This window comes from Macroventuria anomochaeta (assembly GCF_010093625.1).
Source record: "Macroventuria anomochaeta strain CBS 525.71 unplaced genomic scaffold BU25scaffold_3, whole genome shotgun sequence".
Classification (NCBI taxonomy): domain Eukaryota; kingdom Fungi; phylum Ascomycota; class Dothideomycetes; order Pleosporales; family Didymellaceae; genus Macroventuria; species Macroventuria anomochaeta.
The window spans coordinates 537346-550234 of NW_022985364.1; the positions used below are offsets into that span (position 1 = coordinate 537346).

Here is a 12889-nt window from a genome sequence, read left to right on the forward strand (position 1 = left end):
AGACTCTGATTCCAGCCCAGCCTCGTGCTCACGCCTCAGTACTGAAATAGAATCCCTTTCCTGGATATCGATAGCTGTACTGCAGACATACCCTTACTCCAACGGCACAGAGGTGGACATATATCGGCCGAAAGCTTTCCAGCATGTGGCCAAGATGTTTGAGAGGGAGACGGCTACTGTTGACCTCAAGCTTGAAGTCAAAGCCCGGTAGGTTTGGAATCTTCTGGAGAGCCAAGAAGCATGACTTCCAAGGTGGTCGCTTCCAAGAATCAGGCCTGTACGCTGGATCTCGTAGATGCTGATAGTCATATGCGCGGATAGTTGGTTCGAAGCTCCAGAGGAACTGCGCAGGCAGAACCCCAGTAGAAAATCTGTCTGCCTCTACAACGTTGTACAGTAGGTAGAGGCTCTACCCAGAAGTACAGAACGTGGTGAAGGCTTTTCGGTAAAGAAGTTCGAGTAATTCTTTGCATGCATGTGGTCCCAATGAAAGCTTCGGCGGCAAGCCATGGATGACTTTTCCTTCTCCCATGGTCATACTCAGGATTGTCGGGATGGCTAAGGAGCTGAGACTTTGCGGTATGGACGTCCACATGGCTCCAATCCAGGATGTGTTTTCAGGTCATGTCTCGAATCTCACGCGGGAAGGCGGCGTAGACATCCTCCACGAATGGTCGACATTGCTCGCTGGCGTAGAGCGCTAGGTGCTTGTAGAACGGGCAGTCAAATATGACGTAGTGGTCCTTGTCCTCCAAGACATCAGTATCACTACAAAGGTTGCGAGGAGCTACCTTACCGGCTCTTGCAGGGCATACTTTCAGTTCCTGCGCTGCAGTCCGGTCAGCTACGCGCTTCAGCCATTGTGGCGTACTTACCAATCTCTCTGCGGGCATTATTTCCAGCTTCACTGAGTGCGTGCGTTCGCTATAGATCGCCATGGCGGAACATCAGCTGTCGGGTCTGTGTTCGTGGTAAGGTTGGCAGTTAATGTGGTGAGGTGAGAGGAAGTGAATGGAAGGGAAAGAAAAAGGAAGGCAGCAACAACAAACAGTCACCCGTCCTGTGACTCCCTCCCCCAGCAAGCGCATAAACATCCCGGAAACAAGATTGCCCAGCAAAAAAGTTGGACGCGGAGCGAATCGAACGCGCAACTCTGCCCAATCTCAGTGTCCTAGACTTCTCCAGTTACTCGCAGCTCACAGCTATCAGGGATGCCAGTAAACGTGCTTGGATATAACGGCGAAGGTAACAGCCAACCACACACATAAGAGCTCTACACGGGCAAAAACTTTGGACACGGCGCGATTCGAACACGAATCTCACAAGTTACCAACACAGATAAGGCCCTGTATTGTTTCAGACTCCCTACGCCAGGACCAACGCCGCGGTAGCTCCCGACAGAGTTCGCAAGGTGTGAGCGTTATCCCATCGAACTACGGGTCCTGAAGCTATTTTGATGGAAGAGCAGCTGAGATCAAGATATATATGGCAATTCAGAATGAAATAATGCGGAGGGAAAGGCCACGACTGGGTTGAGGATCCAGCAGACAGTAGAAGTAGGAGCGAGTAAGATCGATATGACGAAACGTCTTTCTGCAAAGGACTGCAGACGATCTGATAGAGAGCTAGTAAGGCTTCAAAGAAGAGTTCTGTACACTACATAGCAAGAACTTCAACAGTCACTCTGTAAGGTTGTGTCTCATTGCATTCATCGAAATCATTGTGCCATTGAGCGAGTGCCGTAGTATATTGTAAAGTAAGAGACAAGAAGGCTCGAAGCCGGGTATCATGATCGTATCGAAGTGAAGGTCAAGCCGTAGTACATCCATTTCTTCCCTCCCGCTCCAAATTCCCATCCCAAACCCAGGTCATATTCGTAACATCGTAAAGACTGTAAGAAAACTCACTCTCGCTCTCACTACCTCAGACGCTCTCCCTCGGCTGCACAGGCCGACTGGCCACAGTATCAATATGCTCAAAGCTCTCCCTCGGACTCGGAAACTCTTCCCCCATATCCCCACTCTTATAGTTCCCAAACTCCTTCTGCCTGAGCTCCCAACTACCCACTCTTTCATGCCTCGCCCTACCATCCGCACCAGCAGCAGTGTTCGTAGCGCCAAAACCCACAACCCCAGCAGGCAAAGCGCCACCTTTCGATAGATTAGCGACATCGGGATCAGATGCGAGTTTGTTCGAGCCCTTGAAACCGCCTAGTTCGGATTTCGGGCGCTGTTGCACGCGGCGGAAGCGTATCCCGCCTGCCAGCATCGCGAGCGCAAAGAGCAAGCCCGCAACAGCGAGCGTAACGACTGCACCAATGACGCCAGCAACAGCCGGTGAGATTGCGTGTCCCTTGCTGCTCGTCTGCGCCTTCGGATTTGACACAACAATCGTATCCGAATCGACACCAGTACAAAACAGCGCCGGCGAGCTGCACGTCTCGCACCAGTTCACAATAGTATTCATCATGATCCTGCTGAACATCAAATTGAAGTCGTGCCACTTCATATCCGTCTGACTGGGCCCCTGGTTGAACATCGGGAACGCGATGAGCTGGCCGTTAAAGTCGGTGGTGCCATTGTGGAAGTAAAACCGCACCCACAGGTCGTCTTCGTTTTGCGGGAAGGTCTCGTTTTGGCCAGTGGAGAAGAGCTCGAAGACCATGGCGGAGGCGTAGGGGGGGATCGCGCGGAAGTTTTTGTCGCGGGCGTCCATGAGCATCAAGCTCATCAAGCTGATCATGGGGTCATTTCCGCCGAAGAGGAGGGTGAGTGGGCGAGATACACCGGGGGTTGATGTGCTATGGTTTTTGCGGTCGTTGACGAGGAGCTGGAATTGGTGGAGGATCTCTGCGGCGAGTGCCTTGCCGCCAATAGCTTGGTTGTCTGTGTCGTTTCGGGAGGATGCAGTGTTGCCCCAGAAGTTCCAGGCGTATTCATCTGCGTAGTAGCGCGTCGCATTGTAGACACCGGTGTAAACAGGGCTGCCAGTGAGCCTTTCGTAGATCGTGCGATTGTGTGTGTACTGATACGAGAGGTAGTCGTAGATCTCAAGGGCGTGGTCATAATCTCTACAGGGCTGTTAGCTTTCGCTAACCCAATCGCTGAGCTAATAACTTGACATACCTCTGATCGTCCAATAGATGACCTTGGAACCAGCTTGTCTGCAACTTGTCGTATGTCTCTCTGCTGGCAGCTTTGGTGTTCTTAAAGCCGTCAGACACCGTATACTGCAGGGACTTCAGCTTCGCCGAAGGACAATTCTGGCTTCCAGCGATGTAAATCGAATTATACGTAAACGGGCTGAAAGATTGAACAGTCGCATATTGATATCCATTCATAGGCGCCTGAACAGTCGTGCCATCCGCAAGTAGACCTGTCGAGTCCCCAAGTCCAGACGAGTTGCCGAGAGCATGCGGGGGGTACATGCCCTGCATGAAAGCTTGCGCCGAAGACACGAGGTACTGCGTGTCCAGCGTCTGAATAGAAATTTGATCGTTGTTCAAGATGTCGACAGACATATTTGCAATATTCTGTCTACCAAGTCCAGCATTGCCGTCGCTATCGATCCACCTAGCTCTCAAATTCTGGCCCAGTTGGTACATCTGCTGCGCACCCACCGCGGTCAAAACTTGGGTGTCACCTGTCAGAACCGGTGTGCGCTCTCCCGATCGAATGAACGCGAACGCGCCATGAGGGTGGTAACTGTCATCGTCCAGGCCGGCAGCAAACCAGGCTGAGGCCAGGATTGTCAGCGAGAGCGCGAACATGGTGGTTAGTCCGTGATGCGAACGAGTCCCGAAAGGCGGCGGCTGGCTGGAGTCTGGAGGAAATCCAACACAAGGCTGAGAGCCAGGAACAGGACGGAATGCGACTACTTATCCATTCGGTAGACCACGAGCTCGCATGCAGCAATCCAGGCTGGCTTACCGGCTAGGAAGCTGACTGCCAGCACAAAGAGCACGCTTCGCGAGCTTAGGCCCATTCCGTGTGATTTCATCGGGCATAGAGCGCTAATGGCTCATACCTCCGAGGATAGTCTACTGGAGGTGCAGTAGCTGTGATTTACCTTGAGACGCGCACGTCTGAAGCGACAATGGCGTCGTGATGTAGCTGTTTATGCTCGTTCCCTCCTATGCTCGCCTTGTGCTTTGCAACTCCCGTGATTGAACAAAAGCTTCGCAAGCTCTAATAGCTTCGAGCTCTGCATCTGTAGCTTGCGGCGGGGTAGTTCCAAGGCTTCCACAAAGCTGCAGCCCACCAAGTCACGCATCCTCTCACCCACAGCCGTGCTTGCCTCTCCCTCATAACCACAAGCAGGCGCAAGGTTCAGTTCCTTGCTCACCAGCTGCAGCCATCACGGCAGCGCACTCGCTTCTTTCGTATCCATCGCGAACGGGCCTTAACCATGGACGTGGTTGACGAGCTGAACATCAGAGCTCCAGAAATAGGAAAAGTGCATTCGTCCACAGTCGCACGGCAGGAAATTAAGCCGCGTGCAACGCACATGGCATGCCTTCTTAGCTCCCCAACTCTCTGAAGCCGTCATCCAAACTGCACAAACGAACTTACTTCGCCAACATGAATTGAGGAGGCTGGGGTCGGCCCTCCACCCATCCGCCAGTTCACTCAGGCGCCCACTAGCCCTTTCGAGCTCTAGCTTACACTTGCATCCGTGTGGCCCGTCAGCAACACTGGGGCGCATTCCTGTCTTCCATTGCAGTCATGACGTTCTGTGGTACAATTCGATAGCGCAACATCCAAACCATGCCAGGCACGCTTCAGCAACGTGCAGTGCAACCCCTGCAGCCCGGATGTACCTGCATCCATACGCACACAACTCCTTTACGGCTGTTGTGGCTTCGATGCTGTGCGTGGTGAGTTTGTGAGAGCTGAGAGGATGGGTGGGGCGTGTGTAGAAGGGATCGTTTTGATCGATTTACATACCAAGAGATTCGATCTGAGGAGGTGGGACTGTCTATTGGTAGGAACATTGTCCATGCTTGTTGTAAAGACGGCTCCACACGTGTCGCAAGCTTCCCGGTTCGCAGCATTAAGAGAGTTTGCTTGAACCGCGCCGACGAGGAGCAATGCACTAGTGTGCCGTATCGAGTCACTCATAGTAGAAAGACAAGGAGCAATTCGTACGTGTACTTGTCGTATGGCATTAAAATATTGTATCTCCGCCCACAGCTAGCGGATATTGCTACAAATCCCACAATTCTGTGTAAAGAATCTGTCTACCACGCTCAGAACGCCTGTTCAGGTCAAACATCGAGCGACCAGAACTGCATGTAACCTTCCTTTTTCCGTTCCGTGAATCTACAAGCTAACCTCAACACGACCCTCAGCACCCGGTGCACCACCCTGCTGCAGGGAAGGCAGGAGGTAGGTAATGTCATCCCAGGGATGCCTGTAGAGACCGGTCCTCAGCCTCTTCTGGTCGAGGAAATGAGCAATCAGACCGATCGAGCGGCCGAGCACGAACAGACCGTTGAGGACACCCATCTTGAGGTAGTCCTCGGCCTCCTCGTTAGTGAAGGCACCACCGTTGCGGACAAGGTCAACGAAGCAGACAGCAATGCAACCGTCGACGTTGAGGATGAGGTTGTCCTTCTTGGACGTTGTGACGCTCTCGACGGCAAGGGCGTAGTCGAGCAGCTTTGTGCTGGGGAAGTTCTTCTTGACGTACTCCTTGACGAGCTCGACACGGAGATCGGGGTTGTTACGGGACTTGATCCTGTGGCCGATACCGGGGACTGCGGGGTCGTTAGAAATTGCGAAAAAAAAAAAGAAATTATGAACGTGGGTAACTTACTCAGCTTGTTCTCCTTCCTCATTGTGTCGACGAAGTCACGGGGGCTGAGACCCTTGTCAAAAGCCTTGCTGAACTCCTCAGCGGCGCCGTCAAGAGCACCACCAAATCTCGAACCAATGGTCAACAGACCAGAGACGAGCGCGGAGATGAGGTCCTTGCCAGCACGGGTGGTGATGATGGTGTTCATGGCACCAGACACAGCAGGACCGTGGTCAGCAGTCAACATAAGGACCATCTCGAGGAAACGGCTAGCGTAGTTGGGCAGGCGGCGACGGAACCACAGGAGGGACATGACACCACCGATACCGATCTCTTCCCTGAAGACATCGGAGATGGGCATACCAGCGTACAGCAGCTCCTGACCACGGTCATCAGAGATGGTGGAAATGAAAGCAGCAGGCTTTCGGATAAGACCAAGCTCCTGCGCCCACGAGTAGTCGATGGGGATCTTGGGTACCACGGGCTCGGGCTTGGGCTTGATTGTGCCGTCCTTGACGAGCTTCTGGTAGACCTGAGCGAGGGTAGCGGGCATCTCTTCGAAGGTCTCGGGTACGTAGATACCGGCCTCGCGCATGGACTTGTTCTTGGTCGAGGCAGTCTCGAGCTGAGAGTTGGCGAAAGAACCAGCGTGACCGAACTGGACCTCAGTCTTCAGCATACCAGCAACGGTACCGATGGCCCAAGCAACAATGGGCTTGGTGATCTGACCAGACTTAACGGCCTCAACGACGCGGTATTCCTCAACACCACCGACTTCACCGAGAATGACGATGATCTTGCAGTCAGGGTCGGCCTGGTATCGGAGAGCGTGGTCGATGAAGGTGGTACCAGGGTACCTGTCACCACCAATGGCAACACCCTCAAGCACACCGTCTGTGGTGTTGGCAATGATGTTGTTCAGCTCGTTGGACATACCTCCAGACTTGGAGACGTAGGAAACGGAACCGGGGCGGTAGAGCTTGGAGGCAACGATGTTGTCCATCATACCACCAGTGTTACCGATCTTGAACGCGCCGGGCTTAATGCCACCGACGGTAGCGGGACCGATGATGGTGACACCCTTCTTCTGGGCAACGTGCAGGATCTCACGCGCACGGCGCTCGGGCACACCCTCAGCAATGATGGCAATCGACTTGATCTGAGAGAACTCAAGCAGCTCCATGGTGGACTGGTAGACGGAGCGGGACGAGGCGAAGTTGACGACCGTGTCGACGTCACTGTGCTTGGCCATGGCCTTCTCGACCGACTGGTAGACGGGCAGCAGAGTTTCGCTGGTTCCCCAGTACCTACACACTCAATTAGCACTGCAATGGAACGCTACGAAACAGTGGCTTGGCACGCACATTTTGCTGACGAACTGGCCGCCGAATGTGTAGATGATACCGGCGACCGAGGGCTGCTTGCGCTTGCAGATGAAGTCGAAGTCAAGCATGCCCTGCACGGCACGGGGCTGCAGGCCGCTGTGCGCACGCTGTTAGCGCTGCCGTCCTGTGTATACAGCAGAGTAGCGGGGTCCTTACTAGACGAAGCATCGTGTCTTGGGGTGGAAGAGCGTGTGCGAGGGCGGGGGAGTCAGTGCACGGCTGGGAGCCTCGAAACGACGGATGTTGTCGTTGGCAGACAGGCCCTCGCTGGTGGAGGTGCCTGCCTGGTTGGGGACAGAGCCGTTGACAGGCGCGGCGGAAGGCATCGTGGCCGTGTCGTGTGTCAATTGAGGAATGGAAGGGTCTAACGAGGGACGACCGTCAGTATTTGTGACTGTGCCGGCCAGAAGCAATGGTGGTAATGGTGGTGACAATGCAGTGCTGTCAGTCTGACGTGAGGGCTGGAGGTGTGGGCGCCGAAAAAATAGCTGCACGCAGCAGTAGGGTGATGAGACTTGGGGGAGGGGAGGCAGAGGAGAAGTCGAACTCACCTTATGGATGCAATGCCAGGGCGCGGGCACAGCAGTCGAGGGCGGCTTGGGATGAAAGAGGAAGAGGTTGCGAAGCTGGGCGAGCTGGCGAGAATTCCCGAAGAAATGATGGGCCCTCCTGTGTTTCTTTTCGGCGGTGTTGAGGTCCCTGCTCGACTCTTGCGTTGTTGGGGCTAACGCCGGGCGCGGCGCTATCGGGCGGTGAGGAGCCGTGTACCTTGTATGACCGCCTTTCGCAGCTCGGCAGCGGGGGCAATCGAGGGCTGATGCTGCCAATTGGGGGCAGGCAGGGGTCCGGCAGGCTGTTGATATCTCTGCTGGGGGGCCGGCAGGCTGTCCTGCTGATTTTGGGGCTGCTCCCAGATCCGTTGGGGGCTCCTTTGCTGCACTGCACTGCGTGCTCCTCGCAGCGCGTCCGCCAATACCCCTGGGGAGGGGTCGTCCGTGGTAGGCCAACAGCAGGCTAGACGGTGGGCCCGTGGCTTAGCCTGCAGCGCATCAACCCTGCGACCCCGAGCGACGCTCAACGCAAAAAAACATCAGACCGCTGCTCCCAATTACTGAGCTCAACCCCTCAGCAGCTGTCTGACGCCCCAATTCCCCCATCCTCACCACCTGCAACACAAGTCATTCTCTTGCTGTCGCTGTGCACCTCCCCCAAACACAATATAGGTATGTCTCAGCACCCAGGGCCCGGCCTGCGCTCTTCTTCTGCGGTCCCCCCCCCTCCACTCCACACCTCTTCCCGGCCCTCGCTCTTCCTCATAAGGCCCTGCCGTAGCGCCGTCGTCGTCTCGGAATTATCGTCGGGTGTCCACACGGCGTGTTCCTGAATCTTTCGCTCCTGCCGCTGCCCTTTCTACCGCCTATTGACTCTTCCCACCGTCCTCACACGAGCTGCCTACTCACTCGCTGCTGCAGTCTGACTCTTCACATTTGACACACCTGCACAATGTCTGCCAAATCCATCCTCGAGGCCGACGGCAAGGCCATCCTCAACTACCACCTCACCCGCGCCCCTGTCATCAAGCCCACTCCTCTGCCTGCATCCTCGACACACAACGCCCCGCCCAAGCTCGCATCGCTGTACTTCGCAGCCGATGCCGACATCAAGGGCGTGCTCGACCAGGCCGAGGTCACATACCCGTGGCTGCTGGCTCCGGGCGCCAAGTTCGTTGCAAAGCCAGATCAGTTGATCAAGAGGCGAGGCAAGAGCGGTCTGTTGGCCCTGAACAAGCCCTGGGCGGAGGCCCGCGAGTGGATCGAGGCGAGGGCAGGAAAGGCACAGAAGGTCGAGACAGTCGACGGTGTCCTGAGGCAGTTCTTGGTCGAGCCCTTCGTTCCTCACCCCCAGGACACTGAGTACTACATCAACATCAACTCCGTGCGCGAGGTACGTCTCTTTCTTATTTTTCCGTGTTTGTTTCCCTTTTCGTTTGCGGTCGAGGTCAGGGCGTCCAGGGCATGGCCCTTACGTTCGGCGACTGCAGTCGAGCAGAAGACATTTTCGCACGTATGCACTTCGGCGGAAAGCTGCAGCGAAATTGGAAGCGGAAGGCTGGCTCGAAAGCAGACGGGCGCACTGCCTGGTTTTGTTTGACCGCCGGCCGGACGAAGGGAAACCAACACCGACCCACTTCTGCTTCATGCGATACGCACGTTCCTTTCACATGCCAATTCTCCCTGCATTCTTGCCCTTTTCGTTTGCTTAATCTTGCTGAGCACTGGTGTTGCGGCTCATTTGACTTGTGACTACTGCACGCTTGCGCCAATCACGTTGCGATCTTTGCTGACGGTTCCGCTTTAGGGTGATTGGATCCTCTTCACCCACGAGGGTGGTGTCGATGTTGGTGATGTTGACGAGAAGGCTGAGAAGCTTCTCATTCCCGTCGACCTCAAGGAGTACCCTTCGAACGAGGAGATCGCTGCCACTCTCCTGAAGAAGGTTCCTCAGGGTGTTCACAATGTCCTCGTCGACTTCATCTCGAGGCTGTACGCTGTCTACGTTGACTGCCAGTTCACGTGAGTATAACGCATTTCGCAAGGCATGACCGTCGCTGACTTGCTATCCAGCTACCTCGAGATCAACCCTCTCGTCGTCATCCCCAACGAGGACAAGACCTCAGCTGAGGTTCACTTCCTCGATCTTGCTGCCAAGCTCGACCAGACTGCTGAGTTTGAGTGCGGTGCTAAGTGGGCTATCGCTCGCAGCGCAACTGCTCTTGGCATACCCGTTGCTCCCTCCAAGGAGACCAAGACTACTGTTGACGTCGGTCCCCCAATGGAGTTCCCTGCTCCCTTCGGTCGTGAGATGAGCAAGGAGGAGGCTTACATTGCCGAGATGGATGCTAAGACTGGTGCATCCCTCAAGCTCACCATCTTGAACGCTACTGGCCGCGTCTGGACCCTTGTTGCTGGTGGTGGTGCTTCCGTCGTCTATGCCGACGCCATCGCCTCCGCTGGCTTCGCCAGTGAGCTCGCCAACTATGGTGAGTACTCTGGTGCTCCCACAGAGACACAGACTTTCCACTACGCACGAACAGTCCTTGATCTCATGCTCCGTGCTCCTCAGCACCCTGAGGGCAAGGTCCTGTTCATCGGTGGTGGTATTGCCAACTTCACCAACGTTGCCTCGACCTTCAAGGGTGTCATCCGTGCACTGAGGGAAGTTGCTGGTTCTCTTAACGAGCACAAGGTCCAGATCTGGATTCGTCGCGCCGGTCCCAACTACCAGGAGGGTCTCAAGAACATCAAGAACGTCGGCCAGGAGCTCGGCCTCAACATGCACGTTTACGGCCCTGAGATGCACGTATCAGGTATCGTGCCTTTGGCGCTTGTCCCTGGCAAGACAACGGACATTAAGGAGTTCTCTGGTTAAGCGTGCAATTTGTAACATAGGAGCTTATGGATCATGGCTAGACAAAGAGTAACGTTTGGGGAGCGTGCATGGAGTGTTTGTTTGGGCGAACTTGTTACTCACGCCTAAACTATGTCGAGCCTCTATCAGGTAGACAGCTCTGAAATATAAGATTTAATACTTCTCTCATGATGATGATCACGTATGTCTAGTCACTGTAACCATCTGAGTCGTGCTTCAAGCGAGCGTCCGCCAGTGCCCACAGCCAATCTTGCTATTAGTACTGTTTGAGCGCGGCCACCGTTCCTTCTTCTGTGGCATAGACAGCGTGGTCTGTGCTCTCCGCGGTTCTGTCTCGACAACGAAAACATCGCTCGTTCGCCACGTTTCTTCTTCTTCTGCATCAGATACAATTTCTCAGTACACAATATTTCGATTTTGCCAAAATTTCTCACGAGCATTCATTGGAGCTGCACCCACAGCGATGGTCGGTGCCTTGCTGCAGCAAAGTTCGTGACTCTACTTGTTTATCGGGCCAAATCGTACTGCATCGTCAATAATCTGCGCGCAATAACGCCATCCAGCGAACATCGGGCTTCCAATTGAAAGAGTTGGAGACTCTTATGAAGGTCATTCCCCGCAAAGATGACATGCCCAAAAGTCAATGCCGGCATGAAGATAAAGCCTAGGCAAGGGAACTCCCTACGGCTCAGCCTTTTGACTCTGAGGTTGTTGCGACAGAGTTTATCGGGACGAACTCGGCTAGGGGCTGAGAGGAGACTCGCTCAACGTCTTCGCCCTAGGTTGACGACGCGCATGTCAGATGCATCTCCAAAGCAGAAGCAGAAGCAGACAGCTTCCCAACTGAAGTCGCAAGACCAAACAGTAAAAGCACCGACGGCAGCTCAAGCCACAATTGTCCCGCCTGCACATCAGCGTTCATTACGTGGCTGTCATGATGTCCTCCTTGCGGCGGCCGAATTGGGCGCTTTTGAGCAACGCCTTGTGTTGGAGTTCAGTGAACTGTACGCAAAGGGAAGAAGTTGAAGATTGTACTGAGGTTGTATTGGGTGAAGCTACGAACAGTATATATATGTGTGGGTGGCTGTAAACAACGCTAGTGTGACGTGGCAGTCACTCTCATGGCAGGTGAGGTACGACAGGCAGGAGCAGGAGAGACCCCAAACCGTGACACCTTGGCTACCGATTTGACGACAAGCTATTAGGTCTCACTGCTTTCAAGGTTTCCGGCGACCATATGCCGCTCAGCTTCGAGGACGCAAGAAGGCCAATCGAGAATCACAAGCGACATACGCTGCTTGGGGACCGGGTCCTCGATCTGGCTCTGTGTCGAAGTTGGTATGAGAGCGGGCGAACTCGACGTACGTACTGCTGCTATAACTGCTGCTTTGGAGGAGTATCAAAAATACTGACCATCTGCAAAGTGGGCTGGCTATGCTGCGATAGAACGTCTCGTAACACGACTGGCCTTGGCTAAGATGGGTCGCAAAATCAATCTCGAGCGGACCGTTTTGACAGAGTCCATTGTTTCTCCGGACATGCTAGCCGAGGCTTTCGAAGCTTTGATAGGCGCCATTTATGTCGATTCGCGTGACAATCTCGGCACGGTTCAAGATGTCCTCAAGACTGTCGGGTTCAAAACTGTAGCTTCCTCCCTCGTATCACCTTTGGCCCGAGACAGTCATTCGATGACAGCGACAAAAGTAGGAACACAGTCCGGATCAACTGCGGACAACAAGGTCCAGTCAGCCGAAAACGTGGGCTTGAAGTCTCAGTCCGAACCATGTACAGGAGAAAAGCGTCAGGCTTCACCAAGATTTCCTAGGTCCCAGGGGACCGTTGATACATATGTCATTGCTCGAAAAACGACGGGGCCGCCTGATGTTCAGGTGCGAGCTGTCCACATCAGGACAAATCCACATGCCTTTCCTATTTTTGAGGATCTAGCGAAAATCTTCCGCAAAGATACGCGACATGTGACAGTCTTGTGGCGCAAGAATCCTATGTTATGCAAGCTTTTCGATTCTCTAAAGGCTTATTTCGTGTGCTGTGAGGAAACCGTTGATGTTTTGTCATGGTTCCCTGAACTCCAGACTCGGTATATGCGTTTGTTTGACGAAGGCTCTGAGAACAAGTTTCAGAGAAGATCGGGCAGATCGAGTCGCAGAACGAACATCTTCCTCAACTGTGTTTTCAAGAAGAGCGAGGCTAATTCGATTTCAACGGATCATCTTTCACGTCAGCCGAGTTCCACCGCTACATATCAGAGCAGTCTGAAC

At 54.2% G+C, this 12889-nt stretch overlaps 5 protein-coding genes across 5 annotated transcripts; 2 read left to right on the forward strand and 3 right to left on the reverse strand.

The window, feature by feature from the left end:
- Positions 1-1739: 1739 nt before the first annotated feature.
- On the reverse strand, positions 1740-4064 carry BU25DRAFT_406588 (phosphoglycerate mutase-like protein). Its single transcript, XM_033705322.1, has 2 exons — positions 3126-4064; positions 1740-3070 (listed from the first exon to the last, which is right to left on the reverse strand). Exons 1-2 carry the CDS (start codon positions 3767-3769, stop codon positions 1924-1926), a joined length of 1791 nt encoding a protein of 596 aa, XP_033566265.1. The 5' UTR covers positions 3770-4064; the 3' UTR covers positions 1740-1923.
- Positions 4065-4639: 575 nt separating this feature from the next.
- On the reverse strand, positions 4640-5159 carry BU25DRAFT_406590 (uncharacterized protein). The gene has a single exon (XM_033705323.1). The coding sequence runs from the start codon at positions 5118-5120 to the stop codon at positions 4845-4847; it is 276 nt and encodes a 91-aa protein (XP_033566266.1). The 5' UTR covers positions 5121-5159; the 3' UTR covers positions 4640-4844.
- An 88-nt stretch (positions 5160-5247) lies between these two features.
- On the reverse strand, positions 5248-7547 carry BU25DRAFT_406591 (putative ATP citrate lyase, subunit 1). The gene is made up of 4 exons (XM_033705324.1): positions 7338-7547; positions 7161-7277; positions 5818-7103; positions 5248-5758 (listed from the first exon to the last, which is right to left on the reverse strand). The coding sequence occupies exons 1-4, from the start codon at positions 7505-7507 to the stop codon at positions 5322-5324; spliced, it is 2010 nt and encodes a 669-aa protein (XP_033566267.1). The 5' UTR covers positions 7508-7547; the 3' UTR covers positions 5248-5321.
- A 1137-nt stretch (positions 7548-8684) lies between these two features.
- On the forward strand, positions 8685-10610 carry BU25DRAFT_454447 (ATP-citrate synthase (ATP-citrate (pro-S-)-lyase); the record flags this gene model as incomplete). Its single annotated transcript, XM_033709870.1, has 3 exons — positions 8685-9125; positions 9540-9754; positions 9806-10610. The coding sequence occupies 3 exons, from the start codon at positions 8685-8687 to the stop codon at positions 10608-10610; spliced, it is 1461 nt and encodes a 486-aa protein (XP_033566268.1).
- A 1055-nt stretch (positions 10611-11665) lies between these two features.
- Positions 11666-12395, forward strand: BU25DRAFT_487642 (uncharacterized protein; the record flags this gene model as incomplete). The annotated part of the gene is made up of 2 exons (XM_033711297.1): positions 11666-11971; positions 12035-12395. Coding segments are annotated over exons 1-2 (381 nt in total), but the record flags the coding sequence as incomplete, so codon positions are not given.
- Between the last annotated feature and the right edge of the window lie 494 nt (positions 12396-12889).

Bases quoted from the DNA above. Each gene is read 5' to 3' on its own strand.
- BU25DRAFT_406588 (XM_033705322.1), bottom strand. From the start codon at position 3,769: ATGTTCGCGCTCTCGCTGACAATCCTGGCCTCAGCCTGGTTTGCTGCC. The intron at 3,071-3,125 runs GTATGTCAAGTT...ACAGCCCTGTAG, and splicing joins CATCTATTGGACGATCAGAG to AGATTATGACCACGCCCTTG.
- BU25DRAFT_406590 (XM_033705323.1), bottom strand. From the start codon at position 5,120: ATGAGTGACTCGATACGGCACACTAGTGCATTGCTCCTCGTCGGCGCG.
- BU25DRAFT_406591 (XM_033705324.1), bottom strand. From the start codon at position 7,507: ATGCCTTCCGCCGCGCCTGTCAACGGCTCTGTCCCCAACCAGGCAGGC. The intron at 7,104-7,160 runs GTGCGTGCCAAG...TTGAGTGTGTAG, and splicing joins GGCCAGTTCGTCAGCAAAAT to GTACTGGGGAACCAGCGAAA. The intron at 5,759-5,817 runs GTAAGTTACCCA...ACGACCCCGCAG, and splicing joins GAGGAAGGAGAACAAGCTGA to TCCCCGGTATCGGCCACAGG.